Source organism: Bufo bufo, chromosome 6 (genome assembly GCF_905171765.1).
Source record: "Bufo bufo chromosome 6, aBufBuf1.1, whole genome shotgun sequence".
In the NCBI taxonomy this organism is placed as follows: domain Eukaryota; kingdom Metazoa; phylum Chordata; class Amphibia; order Anura; family Bufonidae; genus Bufo; species Bufo bufo.
In genome coordinates this window covers 408248595-408266788 of record NC_053394.1, presented here as the reverse complement: position 1 = coordinate 408266788, position 18194 = coordinate 408248595, and the positions used below count along the sequence as shown (strand labels likewise).

Genomic DNA, 18194 nt, shown 5'->3' with positions numbered 1-18194 from the left:
GAAATGATTTATCTTTGTCTCATTTTTTTACATCACAGAAACCTGACAATTTGACAGGGGCGTGTAGACTTTTTATATCCACTGTATATGAAGAAAAGTTGAAGTTAATAAAGAAGTTATTTCAAGCATTTGGTGTGCTCTTTAACCTGTTCCGAACATAGGGCGTATCGGTACGCCCTGATTTCCCGATCGTTAAGGACACAGGGCGTCCTATGTATTTACGATCACCCAGGGTCAATGCCCAGGGGGGTCCTGTGACCCCCCCCCCCTGTATCAGCGATCGCTGCAAACCGCAGGTCAATTCAGACCTGCGGTTTCTGGAGGTTTCTGATCCCTGCGGTCTGTGAAACTCAGAAACTTCAAAATGACTTTATTTTATTTATTTTATGTTTAACCCCCCCTCCCCCCCTGCAGCCCTCTGTGTTATGTGCCGGTGGGCGCAGCGGGTGGGGGTGCGGGGCGTTGCCGCCCGCCCCCTCTCTCAGGATGGCCGAGCGGTTTGCAGAGTGTCAGCACATTGCTGACACTCTGCTTGAAACGCCTGACATCTGTGCTGGCACAGATGCCATGCGTTTAACCCCTTCCATGCCGCGGTCCATAGGGACCGCTGTATGGAAGAGGTTAAGAGGGAGGGAGCTCCCTCCCTCTCCCATCGGGGGCTGCTGTGCTGCGGCAGTGAGTGATGGTTACCATGGCAACCGGGTGCCTTCACAGGCGTCCGGCTGTCCATGGTACTGATCAGAGGCTGTCCATGGTGCTGATCAGACTTCTGCTAAAGGCAGAAGTCTAATCAGACTTTGTAAAGTGAAAATACAGTACAGTACACTATATAGTGTACTGTACTGTATTATACAGACATCAGACCCACTGGATCTTCAAGAACCAAGTGGGTCTGGGTCAAAAAAAAGTGGGAAAAAAAAGTGAAAAAAACCCCCAAAAAACACATTTATCACTGATTAAAAATGAAAAAAATACAATTCCGTACACATGTTTGATATCACCGCGTCCGTAACGACCTGATCTATAAAATGGTCATGTTACTTTCCCTGCACGGTGAACGCCATAAAAATAAAAAAATAAAAACTATTATGAAATTGCCCAACTTACTTCCCCAAAAAGGTAATAAAAGTGATAAAAAAAGTCGCATGTACGCCAAAATAGTACTAATCAAACCGTCACCTCATCCCGCAAAAAATTAGCCCCTACATGAGACAATGGCCCAAAAAATAAAAAACTATGGCTCTCAGACTATGGAGACACTAAAAGATGATTTTTGTTTTTGTTTCAAAATTATTATTGTGTAAAATTTACATAAATAAAAAAAAGTATACATATTAGGTATTGCCGCGTCCGTAATAACTTGCTCTATTAAAATATCACATGACCTAACCCCGCAGAGGAATACCGTAAAAAAAATAAAAAATAAACGTGTAAAAAAAGCAATTTTTGGTCACCTTACATCACAAAAAGAGTAATAGTAAGCTATCAAAAAGTCATACGCACCCCAAAATAGTGCCAATCAGACCGTCATCTCATCCCGCAAAAAAATGAGACCCTACCTAAGATAATCGCCCAAAAACTGAAAAAACTATGGCTCTCAGAATATGGAAACACTACATAAATAAAAAAAAGTATACATATTAGGTATCGTCGCGTCCGTGGCAACCTGCTCTATAAAAATACCACATGATCTAACCTGTCAGATGAATGTTGTAAACAGCAACAACAAAAAACGGTGACAAAACAGCTATTTCTTGTTACCTTGCCTCACAAAAAGTGTAATATAGAGCAACCAAAAATCATATGTACCCTAAATTAGTACCAACAATACTGCCACCCTATCCCGTAGTTTCTAAAATGGGGTCACTTTTTTGGAGTTTCTACTCTAGGGGTGCATCAGGGGGGCTTCAGATGGGACATGGTGTAAAAAAAAACAGTCCAGCAAAACCTGCCTTCCAAAAACCGTATGGCATTCCTTTCCTTCTGCGGCCTGCCGTGTGCCCGTACAGCGGTTTACGACCACATATGGGGTGTTTCTGTAAACTACAGAATCAGGGCCATAAATATTGAGTTTTGTTTGGCTGTTAACCCTTGCTTTGTTACTGGAAAAAAATTATTAAAATGGAAAATCTGCCAAAAAAGTGACATTTTGAAATTGTATCTCTATTTTCCATTAATTCTTGTGGAACACCTAAAGGGTTAACAACGTTTGTAAAATCAGTTTTGAATACCTTGAGGGCTGTAGTTTCTAGAATGGGGTCATTTTTGGGTGGTTTCTATTATGTAAGCCTCGCAAAGTGACTTCAGACCTGAACTGGTCCTGAAAAAGTTGGTTTTTGAAAATTTCTGAGAAATTTCAAGATTTGCTTCTAAACTTCTAAGCCTTGTAACATCCCCAAAAAATAAAAAATTCCCAAAATGATCCAAACATGAAGTAGACATATGGGGAATGTAAAGTAATAACTATTTTTTGTAGGTATTACTATGTATTATAGAAGTAGAGAAATTGAAACTTGAAATTTGAACATTTTTGCAAATTGTTGGCAAATTTGGTATTTTTTTTATAAATAAAAATAATTTTTTTTTTACTCCGTTTTACCAGTGTCATGAAGTACAATATGTGACGAAAAAACAATCTCAGAACGGCCAGGATAAGTAAAAGTGTTTTAAAGTTATCACCACTTAAAGTGACACTGGTCGGATTTGCAAAAAATGGCCTGGTCCTTAAGGTGAAATAAGGCTGTGTCCTTAAGGGGTTAAACCTACTGTTTCCATAGAGCGGCGCTAGAGGAATTACAGAGTAATAGACAGTCTGGTTAGACCAAAAAAGTCTGAAATCTCAAAATTCTTCTAATGCCACAGCGCAAAAGGCACTTCATAGTGCTGCGCCTGCCACAGTGGGGGCCCGATTTCACACCCCCTCAAAAACATGATGAAAACTGGACTACTCGCGCAGAGTCTACTGTCCCTGCATAAGGACCCCAATATACTGTTATCTCATGTCTGAGATTGATTTCAGATACAGTATATACCACGGTTCCCATGACTCCATGGAGCTTATAAACCATGTGGAGGCCATGTTCCCAGGGGATATCCTGGATGTAGAAGTAGTAATAGTGAGTCATCAGCACAGCTCTAGGAATGGACCTGATCAACTGGGCTCAATCCCCGTCATCCGCCTAGAGGGGAGCAAGAAGCTGCCTATATACAGTATATACCACGGGTCTAGAGATATGGAGTCGGTTCCCATGACTCCATGGAGCTTATAAACCATGTGGAGGCCATGTTCCCAGGGAATCTCCTGGATGTAGAAGTAGTAATAGTGAGTCATCAGCACAGCTCTAGGAATGGACCTGATCAACTAGGCTCAATCCCCGTCATCCGCCTAGAGGGGAGCAAGAAGCTGCCTATATACAGTATATACCACGGGTCTAGAGATATGGAGTCGGTTCCCATGACTCCATGGAGCTTATAAACCATGTGGAGGCCATGTTCCCAGGGAATCTCCTGGATGTAGAAGTAGTAATAGTGAGTCATCAGCACAGCTCTAGGAATGGACCTGATCAACTAGGCTCAATCCCCGTCATCCGCCTAGAGGGGAGCAAGAAGCTGCCTATATACAGTATATACCACGGGTCTAGAGATATGGAGTCGGTTCCCATGACTCCATGGAGCTTATAAACCATGTGGAGGCCATGTTCCCAGGGAATCTCCTGGATGTAGAAGTAGTAATAGTGAGTCATCAGCACAGCTCTAGGAATGGACCTGATCAACTAGGCTCAATCCCCGTCATCCGCCTAGAGGGGAGCAAGAAGCTGCCTATATACAGTATATACCACGGGTCTAGAGATATGGAGTCGGTTCCCATGACTCCATGGAGCTTATAAACCATGTGGAGGCCATGTTCCCAGGGAATCTCCTGGATGTAGAAGTAGTAATAGTGAGTCATCAGCACAGCTCTAGGAATGGACCTGATCAACTAGGCTCAATCCCCGTCATCCGCCTAGAGGGGAGCAAGAAGCTGCCTATATACAGTATATACCACGGGTCTAGAGATATGGAGTCGGTTCCCATGACTCCATGGAGCTTAAAAACCATGTGGAGGCCATGTTCCCAGGGAATCTCCTGGATGTAGAAGCAGTAATAGAGTCATCAGCACAGCTCTAGGAATGGACCTGATCAACTAGGCTCAATCCCCGTCATCCGCCTAGAGGGGAGCAAGAAGCTGCCTATATACAGTATATACCACGGGTCTAGAGATATGGAGTCGGTTCCCATGACTCCATGGAGCTTAAAAACCATGTGGAGGCCATGTTCCCAGGGAATCTCCTGGATGTAGAAGCAGTAATAGTGAGTCATCAGCACAGCTCTAGGAATGGACCTGATCAACTAGGCTCAATCCCCGTCATCCGCCTAGAGGGGAGCAAGAAGCTGCCTATATACAGTATATACCACGGGTCTAGAGATATGGAGTCGGTTCCCATGACTCCATGGAGCTTATAAACCATGTGGAGGCCATGTTCCCAGGGAATCTCCTGGATGTAGAAGTAGTAATAGTGAGTCATCAGCACAGCTCTAGGAATGGACCTGATCAACTAGGCTCAATCCCCGTCATCCGCCTAGAGGGGAGCAAGAAGCTGCCTATATACAGTATATACCACGGGTCTAGAGATATGGAGTCGGTTCCCATGACTCCATGGAGCTTATAAACCATGTGGAGGCCATGTTCCCAGGGAATCTCCTGGATGTAGAAATAGTAATAGTGAGTCATCAGCACAGCTCTAGGAATGGACCTGATCAACTAGGCTCAAAGAATTACCAAGGTGAAAAGCACAGTATGAATTCCACGTGTAACAGAGGCTGAATACACTATATATATATATATATATATGACAATACACTACAATTTGTGACATGACAGAACACAGCATATACATTGCATCGCTGTTACATAGGATACAATCAGTCCCTGCAGTGTTCAGCCTGCATAGCAAGAATGCTTCCATGTGCCACCTAGTGGTCAAACTGCACCTGACAGCCGATCGCAGCTATGAGTTCAGACGGGAGCTTCTGCCCAAGACTACAACGCTCAACATCCGACACGTCTGAGAGGGCTGCATTCGTGCCCCTGTGCCCAACTGATACGACTTACCATTCCCCAAGAGCTTCCAGACAGCGCATCCGTCCCAAAACCAACTCCGAATCGTCCTTCACCTTAATCTTTTTGTCATAGGCAACCAGCGCGTCCTCCCATTGATGGAGCTTCTCGTACCAGGAGGCCTGAATCTCCTACAAGCGACAAGAGCAGATGCAGAAATGCGACAAATCAGTCCCAAAATTCCCCTAAATGCAAAAATAAACTTTGCAGTGGATGGTGCAACACCTAGGCTTTAAAGGGAACCTGTCATGTGGATATTTGATTATAATCTAACTAATTATATACAATCATTAACTACTAAACAGTGCCTTAGATGTATTCACTTACTGGTGTGACAGATGGTTACCTCATAATATACACACAAAGATGCCGCATGCTAATGAGCTGATTTGAGTCCAGCGTGATGTCATTGAGTCCAGCGTATATTTAATTCAGAGCTATAGCCACTCCCCCGCCCACCTGCTGCTGATTCATATGGAAACAAACTGTCATTCAGCAGCAGGTAGGCGGGGAGAGTCAGGAGCTCATGAATATTCATGACTCATCATTATCAGCTGGAGCTTTTCAATACAAGATGTTGGCAGATTGACCGGGTCAATTAAAGAAAGTGACCCAGCATTGTGCTAAGAGAATCAGTCACTTATTTATGGTGCCCTTAGTTAGGACACCATAAAACTGGTGACAGGTTCCCTTTAAGCACATCCAGGTCAATCTACTGCTTCGGACTATCTCTGTAGCTCAAATCAATAAAAAGAGCTACAAAAAGTCTGGGTGCAGCCCCCGATTCCCACCTCAGTGATTCACGGACAGCACGCGTACCCATTCACACATCCGGGTTTTAGCATGGAAGCATGCCCCATTTTTGTCTGTTTACAGATCAGTCAGGCCCATTATAGTCTAGGGGTCCGTGAAAAACATGGACCCAACATGGATGCCATCCGCGTTTACTCCGTGTTTCACAAACCATTTTTAGGAGATGCTCTGAATTTTTTTTATCGGCTGTGTTGTGTCCGTGAAATACAGATGACACACGGAGAGCAAAAATGGAGACCCAGACCAAACGCGGATTCTTCACTGAAATCTTTACCGATGAACCACCTAATTATCACAGATTTCGTCACGGACATGTGAGGGTTAACTTGTATTTCATTAAATGGGTTGTGCAGGAATTTGACATCGATGCCCTACTTTTAGGAAAGGTCGTCAATAGTGCTGAGCGAATCGGGTTCGGACTGCTCTATCTGAACCAGTAAAATGTATGGGCAACGCTGAGGCCTTCTTCGAGCCCCAAGTAACGCCAGGCTTGCCTAGTCAAATGCCTGTGACGTTACAGTTCGGTTCTGCGCATACATTACTGGTTCAGAACTTGGGTTTGTGGCTCATTAACAAAGCAGTAATGGAGGCACAGAACCGTAACGTCACAGGCATTTGACTAAGCAAGCCTTGGGGATGGAAGAAGGCCTCAGCAGAGCCCATCCATTTTACTGCAGTATGGAGCAGTGCGAACACTAGTCATCCATATCAGATCGGCAGGGGTCCGATTCCTGGAAGCGCTGTCAATCAGCTGTTTGAAGAGCTGCGGTGAGCACTGCGGCCTCTTCACAGCGCCGTACACATTTTATAATGGTTGTGCTTGGTTCACTTAAATGTGACCGAGCTGCAGCGAGGCCATGTGACCCATGTGCGGCTTATGGCCAGTGGTACCAGGAGTCGGACCCCTGCCAATCTGAGAATAGGTCATCGATACCAAATGCTGGATAACCCCTTAAATGTAAATGTCTGCTCCTCCTACTCAGCGATTACCTCTGCACATACACGGGTATCTCATTGGAACTGGTGCACATTACACCAGCGCCCTATTCTGGTGCACATTACACCAGCGCCCTATTCTGGTGCACATTACACCAGCGCCCTATTCTGGTGCACATTAGACCAGCGCCCTATTCTGGTGCACATTAGACCAGCGCCCTATTCTGGTGCACATTACACCAGCGCCCTATTCTGGTGCACATTAGACCAGCGCCCTATTCTGGTGCACATTAGACCAGCGCCCTATTCTGGTGCACATTAGACCAGCGCCCTATTCTGGTGCACATTAGACCAGCGCCCTATTCTGGTGCACATTAGACCAGCGCCCTATTCTGGTGCACATTAGACCAGCGCCCTATTCTGGTGCACATTACACCAGCGTCCTATTCTGGTGCACATTAGACCAGCGCCCTATTCTGGTGCACATTACACCAGCGTCCTATTCTGGTGCACATTAGACCAGCGCCCTATTCTGGTGCACATTAGACCAGCGCCCTATTCTGGTGCACATTACACCAGCGCCCTATTCTGGTGCACATTAGACCAGCGCCCTATTCTGGTGCACATTAGACCAGCGCCCTATTCTGGTGCACATTACACCAGCGTCCTATTCTGGTGCACATTACACCAGCGCCCTATTCTGGTGCACATTACACCAGCGCCCTATTCTGGTGCACATTACACCAGCGCCCTATTCTGGTGCACATTAGACCAGCGCCCTATTCTGGTGCACATTAGACCAGCGCCCTATTCTGGTGCACATTAGACCAGCGCCCTATTCTGGTGCACATTAGACCAGCGCCCTATTCTGGTGCACATTACACCAGCGCCCTATTCTGGTGCACATTACACCAGCGCCCTATTCTGGTGCACATTAGACCAGCGCCCTATTCTGGTGCACATTAGACCAGCGTCCTATTCTGGTGCACATTACACCAGCGCCCTATTCTGGTGCACATTAGACCAGCGCCCTATTCTGGTGCACATTAGACCAGCGCCCTATTCTGGTGCACATTAGACCAGCGCCCTATTCTGGTGCACATTAGACCAGCGCCCTATTCTGGTGCACATTACACCAGCGTCCTATTCTGGTGCACATTAGACCAGCGCCCTATTCTGGTGCACATTAGACCAGCGCCCTATTCTGGTGCACATTAGACCAGCGTCCTATTCTGGTGCACATTACACCAGCGCCCTATTCTGGTGCACATTACACCAGCGCCCTATTCTGGTGCACATTACACCAGCGCCCTATTCTGGTGCACATTACACCAGCGCCCTATTCTGGTGCACATTAGACCAGCGCCCTATTCTGGTGCACATTAGACCAGCGCCCTATTCTGGTGCACATTAGACCAGCGCCCTATTCTGGTGCACATTAGACCAGCGCCCTATTCTGGTGCACATTAGACCAGCGCCCTATTCTGGTGCACATTACACCAGCGCCCTATTCTGGTGCACATTAGACCAGCGCCCTATTCTGGTGCACATTAGACCAGCGCCCTATTCTGGTGCACATTACACCAGCGCCCTATTCTGGTGCACATTAGACCAGCGCCCTATTCTGGTGCACATTACACCAGCGCCCTATTCTGGTTCACATTACACCAGCGCCCTATTCTGGTGCACATTAGACCAGCGTCCTATTCTGGTGCACATTACACCAGCGTCCTATTCTGGTGCACATTACACCAGCGCCCTATTCTGGTGCACATTAGACCAGCGCCCTATTCTGGTGCACATTACACCAGCGCCCTATTCTGGTGCACATTAGACCAGCGCCCTATTCTGGTGCACATTAGACCAGCGCCCTATTCTGGTGCACATTAGACCAGCGCCCTATTCTGGTGCACATTAGACCAGCGCCCTATTCTGGTGCACATTAGACCAGCGCCCTATTCTGGTGCACATTAGACCAGCGTCCTATTCTGGTGCACATTAGACCAGCGCCCTATTCTGGTGCACATTAGACCAGCGCCCTATTCTGGTGCACATTAGACCAGCGCCCTATTCTGGTGCACATTAGACCAGCGCCCTATTCTGGTGCACATTACACCAGCGCCCTATTCTGGTGCACATTAGACCAGCGCCCTATTCTGGTGCACATTAGACCAGCGCCCTATTCTGGTGCACATTACACCAGCGCCCTATTCTGGTGCACATTAGACCAGCGCCCTATTCTGGTGCACATTACACCAGCGCCCTATTCTGGTGCTCATTAGACCAGCGCCCTATTCTGGTGCACATTAGACCAGCGCCCTATTCTGGTGCACATTAGACCAGCGCCCTATTCTGGTGCACATTAGACCAGCGCCCTATTCTGGTGCACATTAGACCAGCGCCCTATTCTGGTGCACATTAGACCAGCGCCCTATTCTGGTGCACATTACACCAGCGCCCTATTCTGGTGCACATTACACCAGCGCCCTATTCTGGTGCACATTACACCAGCGCCCTATTCTGGTGCACATTAGACCAGCGCCCTATTCTGGTGCACATTAGACCAGCGCCCTATTCTGGTGCACATTACACCAGCGCCCTATTCTGGTGCACATAAGACCAGCGCCCTATTCTGGTGCACATTACACCAGCGCCCTATTCTGGTGCACATTAGACCAGCGCCCTATTCTGGTGCACATAAGACCAGCGCCCTATTCTGGTGCACATTAGACCAGCGCCCTATTCTGGTGCACATTAGACCAGCGCCCTATTCTGGTGCACATTAGACCAGCGCCCTATTCTGGTGCACATTAGACCAGCGCCCTATTCTGGTGCACATTACACCAGCGCCCTATTCTGGTGCACATTACACCAGCGCCCTATTCTGGTGCACATTAGACCAGCGCCCTATTCTGGTGCACATTAGACCAGCGCCCTATTCTGGTGCACATTACACCAGCGCCCTATTCTGGTGCACATTAGACCAGCGCCCTATTCTGGTGCACATTAGACCAGCGCCCTATTCTGGTGCACATTAGACCAGCGCCCTATTCTGGTGCACATTAGACCAGCGCCCTATTCTGGTGTTGACGCAGCAGAGGGTTTGATATTAAGACGTCTGTAAGAAACACCAATCTTACCAGTCTTAAAGGGGTTCTCCTGTTTAAAGATACTGATGACCTATCCTTCAAGTGAATGGGGAGGAGGGATTGCAATTACCCTGCTCTGCGTCTACACTGTCGAAGGATTGCAGAGGAAGCTGAATAGTGGGGGTGCCAGGAGTCGGACCCCCGCTGATCTGACACTGACCACCTATCCTGAGGAACCCCTTTAATACATTCCCATCCATGTATGGGCCATCTAGGGCTGGATTCACATTACGCTTTTGGAGCATTTGTTTTCCGTGTTTTAGTTAGAAGCACAGCTACCAGATATAAAAGTCTATAGCAAATTAATGAAGAGTCTACATATTTTTGTCTGTTTTGGGATTTTTCCCCCCAATAAGTAGCACTTTCTGGGTAAGGCTTTTTCCCTTAAAATGTGTGTGTAAAGGACATTTAATATGTATAGGAACCCGTCTGTCATGCTGCAAATTTATGAGCAGGAGAAAGCAATCTCTGATGATGAGATGCCAAGAAATAAAACTCTATTGATATATAAAAGAGGTTCTGCAGCAGCTGAGGTGTCAAATGCACAGATCTCCTAATGCTCTTGTAAATGACTGTGTATGTAATTCCTGCAGCACTGGAGATCGGACCATGACGAGTGAAAATACTGCAGGACTAATGGCTGGAAGCCCCGAGGCTCTGGAGAACATGGCAGTGGTCACATACGTGGGAGGTTTGCGGTGAAGACAAACTCCTTAACCTAAGAGGTTTAGGGTTTGAGAGATTCTCGACTTCAAGTCCTTCCTAGAAAGCTGTGGTTAAACCACAAGGTGTCCGGCTGTGGCTTTCAGGAAAGCCTTTTCTTCCAGGACTATCTATGGACTGAGGTCACCACTTCATGCCCCAGGGTCTGGATGAATGAACCAGCACCTCCAGGAATCAGCAGAACTGGCCCCCTCCCTTTAGTCTCAGCTTTGAGAGTGATTTGTGGAGATCCAGGGCAGAGCTGCACAATGACGTCATTCTCCCGGAGCAGAGAGAACGTGATGTCATCAGGAGAGATTACAGTAACCGCAGGAAGTAATGACAGCTGCTCCGAGAACAGTCGGCCACAGACAGGGGCTCGCCTCCAGGACAGTCTCTTCCCTCACATTCCCCTGACCCATCAACCTCCCATAATGTTGGTATAGCAAAGTAAAGGGCAGAGCACACATACGAGGGATCCCTTGCTCAATCAATGCCCTATTCACTTCCCTCTGACTATCCGGCACTAGCAGATGCTGCAGAACCACTAGCAGCCCCATAGGGGTTTGTCATGTGGCTGCACGCAGATTTTTATGGTCCCCCACTCCTTCTCTCTGCCTGTCTTCACTAGCATTTCTTCTGTTCATGAACCAGCAGGCTCTGGGTAGACAATGTCACATTACCCACATGCAGTACTGTCAAATGCATAGAAAGGTTAAAAAAAAACAGAATAAGGTGGCAACCACTACTGAACGCCTCCTGCTTTGCTTAGGCTACTTCCACACTTGCGTTCAGAGCGGATCCGTCTGGTGTCTGCACAGACCGATCCGCTCCTATAATGCAAACGCTTGCATCCGTTCAGAACGGATCCGTCTGCATAACAGTTTTTTTCAGATCTGAATTTTCACTTCGTGAAAACTCAGATCCGACAGTATATTCTAACACAGAGGCGTTCCCATGGTGATGGGGACGCTTCAAGTTAGAATATACTAAAATAACTGTGTACATGACTGCCCCCTGCTGCCTGGCAGGTGTTGCCAGGCAGCAGACCCCCCTCCCTCCCTCCCCTGTATTTAACTCATTGGTGGCCAGTGCGGCCCCTCCTCCCTCCCTCCCCTGTATTTAACTCATTTGTGGCCAGTGCGGCCGGCCCCTTCTCCCTTCCTCCCCTGTATTTAACTCATTGGTGGCCAGTGCGGCCGGCCCCCCCTCCCTACCTCCCTCCCTCCCCTGTATTTAACTCATTGGTGGCCATTGCGGCTGGCCCCCCTTCCCTCCCCCCTAATTAAAATGACCGACCCACCATCATTGGTGGCAGCGGAGAGTTCCGATCGGAGTCCCAGTTTAATCGCTGGGACTCCGATCGGTAACCATGGCAACCAGGAAGCTACAGCAGTCTTGGCTGCCATGGTTACTTAGCAATAGAAGCATTATACTTACGTGCGATGTCTGTGACCGGCCGGGAGCTCCTCCTACTGGTAAGTGACAGGTCTGTGCTATAAGCAATGCGCCGCACAGACCTTTCACTTACCAGTAGGAGGAGCTCCCGGCCGGTCACAGACATCGCAGCTCGCAGGTAAGTATAATGCTTCTATTGCTAAGTAACCATGGCAGCCAGGACTGCAGTAGCGTCCTGGTTGCCATGGTTACCGATCGGAGCCCCAGCGATTAAACTGGGACTCCGATCGGAACTCTCCGCTGCCACCAATGATGGGGGGTCGGTCATTTTAATTAGGGGAGAGGGAGGGGGGGCCGGCCGCACTGGCCACCAATGAGTTAAATACAGGGGAGGGAAGGGGGGGGGGGCGACCGCACTGGCCACCAATGAGTTAAATACAGGGGAGGGAGGGGGGGCCGGCCGCACTGGCCACCAATGAGTTAAATACAGGGGAGGGAGGGCCGGCCGCACTGGCCACCAATGAGTTAAATACAGGGGAGGGAGGGAGGGGGGGCTGCACTGGCCACCAATGAGTTAAATACATGGGAGGGAGGGGGAGCCGCACTGGCCACCAATGAGTTAAATACAGGGGAGGGAGGTCTGCCCCCTGCTGCCTGGCAGCACCTGCCAGGCAGCAGGGGGAAGTCATGTACACAGTTCGTAGTATATTCTAACCTGAAGCGTCCCCATCACCATGGAAACGCCTCGGTGTTAGAATATACTGTCGGATCTGAGTTTCACGATCTAACTCAAATCCGATGGTATAATCTAACATAGAGGCGTTCCCATGGTGATGGAGACGCTTCAAGTTAAAATATACCATCGGATTGGAGAAAACTCCGATCAGATGGTATAATAGGGACTCCTGACTTCACATTGAAAGTCAATGGGGGACGGATCCGTTTGCAATTGCACCATATTGTGTCAACGTCAAACGGATCCGTCTCCATTGACTTGCATTGTAAATCAGGACGGATCCGTTTGGCTCCGCACGGCCAGGCTGACACCAAAACGCTGCAAAAGCGAGACGGAGACCAAACGCAGCCAAAGTGATGCCTTCTGAGCGGATCCTTATCCATTCATAATGCATTGGGGCTGAACTGATCCGTTTGGGCCGCTTGTGGGAGCCCTGAACGGATCTCACAGGCGGAGCCAGAAACGCCAGTGTGAAAGTAGCCTTAGTCCTGAGTGGCATACAGATGTGCAGTGATACTACCTTGTTAATCCTCTGCCTGTACAAGTTTACAAGGCAGTTCAAGTACTCGTGGAGCAGGAAGCCCAGGATGAACAGACGAAGCACACCCTTAGCTACAACAATAACTAGTAATGAGGCATCTGCACGGGGCCTCATGGACTAGACGGACCCCCACACACTGGATGTATGTTATCCCTGCAGACAGGAAGTACTTACCAATTCTCCATAATGCTCCATGGCAAACTCTAAGACCCCCGAGGCGGCCTCCGGCTGCTGGAGCTGCTGGTTAATGCTGAGGAGACAGAGAAGAAGAAGATGAGGATCTGAGAGGATGCAGCAGAATACAGTGACCGCTACACCCCGGCCTGGATCCGCTGATAACGGACAGCAATCCCAACAATGTTACATGGAAACAGGGGTCGGGAAGGGGGGACGCGCCTCACATTCAAACCACTGCTAAAGAGGCACAAACTGCAATAAATACAAGAAAAAGTGGAAAATTACTTGGTAATACCAGATAATACTCATGTGCTGGATGCTCATGTACTACCAGATAATACTCATGTGCTGGATGCTCATGTACTACCAGATAATACTCATGTGCTGGATGCTCATGTACTACCAGTTAATACTCATGTGCTGGATGCTCATGTACTACCAGATAATATTCATGTGCTGGATGCTCATGTACTACCAGATAATACTCATGTGCTGGATGCTCATGTACTACCAGATAATATTCATGTGCTGGATGCTCATGTACTACCAGATAATACTCATGTGCTTGATGCTCATGTACTACCAGATAATACTCATGTGCTGGATGCTCATGTACTACCAGATAATACTCATGTGCTGGATGCTCATGTACTACCAGATAATATTAATGTGCTGGATGCTCATGTACTACCAGATAATACTCATGTGCTGGATGCTCATGTACTACCAGATAATATTCATGTGCTGGATGCTCATGTACTACCAGATAATATTCATGTGCTGGATGCTCATGTACTACCAGATAATACTCATGTGCTTGATGCTCATGTACTACCAGATAATACTTATGTGCTGGATGCTCATGTACTACCAGATAATACTCATGTGCTGGATGCTCATGTACTACCAGATAATATTAATGTGCTGGATGCTCATGTACTACCAGATAATACTTATGTGCTGGATGCTCATGTACTACCAGATAATACTCATGTGCTTGATGCTCATGTACTACCAGATAATACTTATGTGCTGGATGCTCATGTACTACCAGATAATACTCATGTGCTGGATGCTCATGTACTACCAGATAATATTAATGTGCTGGATGCTCATGTACTACCAGATAATACTCATGTGCTGGATGCTCATGTACTACCAGATAATATTCATGTGCTTGATGCTCATGTACTACCAGATAATACTTATGTGCTGGATGCTCATGTACTACCAGGTAATATTCATGTGCTGGATGCTCATGTACTACCAGATAATACTCATGTGCTGGATGCTCATGTACTACAAGATAATATTCATGTGCTGGATGCTCATGTACTACCAGATAATATTCATGTGCTGGATGCTCATGTACTACCAGGTAATACTTATGTGCTGGATGCTCATGTACTACCAGATAATATGTATGTGCTGGATGCTCATGTACTACCAGATAATACTCATGTGCTGGATGCTCATGTACTACCAGATAATACTCATGTGCTGGATGCTCATGTACTACCAGATAATACTCATGTGCTGGATGCTCATGTACTACCAGATAATATTCATGTGCTGGATGCTCATGTACTACCAGATAATACTCATGTGCTGGATGCTCATGTACTACCAGATAATATTCATGTGCTGGATGCTCATGTACTACCAGATAATATTCATGTGCTGGATGCTCATGTACTACCAGATAATACTCATGTGCTTGATGCTCATGTACTACCAGATAATACTTATGTGCTGGATGCTCATGTACTACCAGATAATACTCATGTGCTGGATGCTCATGTACTACCAGATAATATTAATGTGCTGGATGCTCATGTACTACCAGATAATACTTATGTGCTGGATGCTCATGTACTACCAGATAATACTCATGTGCTTGATGCTCATGTACTACCAGATAATACTTATGTGCTGGATGCTCATGTACTACCAGATAATACTCATGTGCTGGATGCTCATGTACTACCAGATAATATTAATGTGCTGGATGCTCATGTACTACCAGATAATACTCATGTGCTGGATGCTCATGTACTACCAGATAATATTCATGTGCTTGATGCTCATGTACTACCAGATAATACTTATGTGCTGGATGCTCATGTACTACCAGGTAATATTCATGTGCTGGATGCTCATGTACTACCAGATAATACTCATGTGCTGGATGCTCATGTACTACAAGATAATATTCATGTGCTGGATGCTCATGTACTACCAGATAATATTCATGTGCTGGATGCTCATGTACTACCAGGTAATACTTATGTGCTGGATGCTCATGTACTACCAGATAATATGTATGTGCTGGATGCTCATGTACTACCAGATAATACTCATGTGCTGGATGCTCATGTACTACCAGATAATACTCATGTGCTGGATGCTCATGTACTACCAGATAATACTCATGTGCTGGATGCTCATGTACTACCAGATAATATTAATGTGCTGGATGCTCATGTACTACCAGATAATACTCATGTGCTGGATGCTCATGTACAACCAGGTAATATTCATGTGCTGGATGCTCATGTACTACCAGATAATATTCATGTGCTGGATGCTCATGTACTACCAGATAATACTCATGTGCTGGATGCTCATGTAATACCAGATAATATTCATGTGCTGGATGCTCATGTACTACCAGATAATACTCATGTGCTGGATGCTCATGTACTACAAGATAATACTCATGTGCTGGGTGCTCATGTACTACCAGGTAATATTCATGTGCTGGATGCTCATGTACTACCAGATAATACTCATGTGCTGGATGCTCATGTACTACCAGATAATATTCATGTGCTGGATGCTCATGTACTACCAGATAATACTCATGTGCTGGATGCTCATGTACTACCAGGTAATATTCATGTGCTGGATGCTCATGTACTACCAGATAATACTCATGTGCTTGATGCTCGTGTACTACCAGATAATACTTATGTGCTGGATGCTCATGTGCTACCAGATAATACTCATGTGCTGGATGCTCATGTACTACCAGATAATATTAATGTGCTGGATGCTCATGTACTACCAGATAATACTCATGTGCTGGATGCTCATGTACTACCAGATAATATTCATGTGCTTGATGCTCATGTACTACCAGATAATACTTATGTGCTGGATGCTCATGTACTACCAGATAATACTCATGTGCTGGATGCTTATGTACTACCAGATAATATTAATGTGCTGGATGCTCATGTACTACCAGATAATACTCATGTGCTGGATGCTCATGTACTACCAGATAATACTCATGTGCTGGATGCTCATGTACTACCAGATAATACTCATGTGCTGGATGCTCATGTACTACCAGATAATATTAATGTGCTGGATGCTCATGTACTACCAGATAATACTCATGTGCTGGATGCTCATGTACTACAAGATAATACTCATGTGCTGGGTGCTCATGTACTACCAGATAATACTCATGTGCTGGATGCTCATGTACTACCAGATAATACTCACGTGCTTGATGCTCATGTACTACCAGATAATACTCATGTGCTGGATGCTCATGTACTACCAGATAATACTCATGTGCTGGATGCTCATGTACTACCAGATAATATTCATGTGCTGGATGCTCATGTACTACCAGATAATACTCATGTGCTGGATGCTCATGTACTACCAGATAATACTCATGTGCTGGATGCTCATGTACTACCAGATAATACTCATGTGCTGGATGCTCATGTACTACCAGGTAATACTCATGTGCTGGATGCTCATGTACTACCAGATAATATTCATGTGCTGAATGCTCATGTACTACCAGATAATATTCATGTGCTGGATGCTCATGTACTACCAGATAATAATCATGTGCTGGATGCTCATGTACTACCAGATAATATTCATGTGCTTGATGCTCATGTACTACCAGATAATATTCATCTGCTGGATGCTCATGTACTACCAGATAATATTCATGTGCTGGATGCTCATGTACTACCAGATAATATTCATGTGCTGGATGCTCATGTACTACCAGATAATACTTGTGGCGAAACCAACCTCGCCACTGGGTTTTGGAGAGGACTGGCTGCTGGCCTCTTGCCCCTGGATTATGGGCCATATACTAACTTTTAAACCCCTGAACCTATTCAAGTGAATTTTGGATAGGTTTGTCCCCAAGTTATACTGTTTAAATTGATGTAAGTTATATGTATGGCCAATGTAAACTCACAAAGTTGTAACAATTTATAATAAGTGTAACTTGTCAGCTTGGGAGGAAATGCTGGGTGTGTTTCTATTGTGCCATTGTCCCATTGTGTGTTTAAAGGGTGATGTCTGTTCTGTTGTCCTCACATGTGTATTGGTGACTTCTCTTTGTCTTGAGAGATAATTGGATTACGCCTCGGGTGTCTCGAGAGCAGAGAGGAGGAAACCATGATGCATTGTGGGGATGTGTTGTGTCTGTGTGTCCTAAGTACTGTTTATCTGTCCTATGTCACAGTCTTCATTCTGGTCCCCTAGGGGCGTGTACACCAGATGGGCTGTACTTACATTGTATGTGTTGTAAATTACTGATTG

The 18194-nt window shown here is 46.3% G+C and overlaps 1 protein-coding gene across 1 annotated transcript in view; it reads right to left on the bottom strand.

Annotated features, from left to right (window-relative positions):
• LOC121004454 (serine/threonine-protein kinase mTOR-like) overlaps positions 1–18194 on the bottom strand; it is a 166647-nt gene that overhangs the window by 73274 nt on the left and 75179 nt on the right. Inside the window, exons 21-22 of the mRNA XM_040436677.1 lie at positions 13608–13683; positions 5153–5289 (exon numbers count right to left, since the gene is read on the bottom strand). Of these exons, the coding sequence (XP_040292611.1) occupies positions 5153–5289; positions 13608–13683 (213 nt within the window). The remainder of the gene's footprint in view (positions 1–5152; positions 5290–13607; positions 13684–18194) is intronic.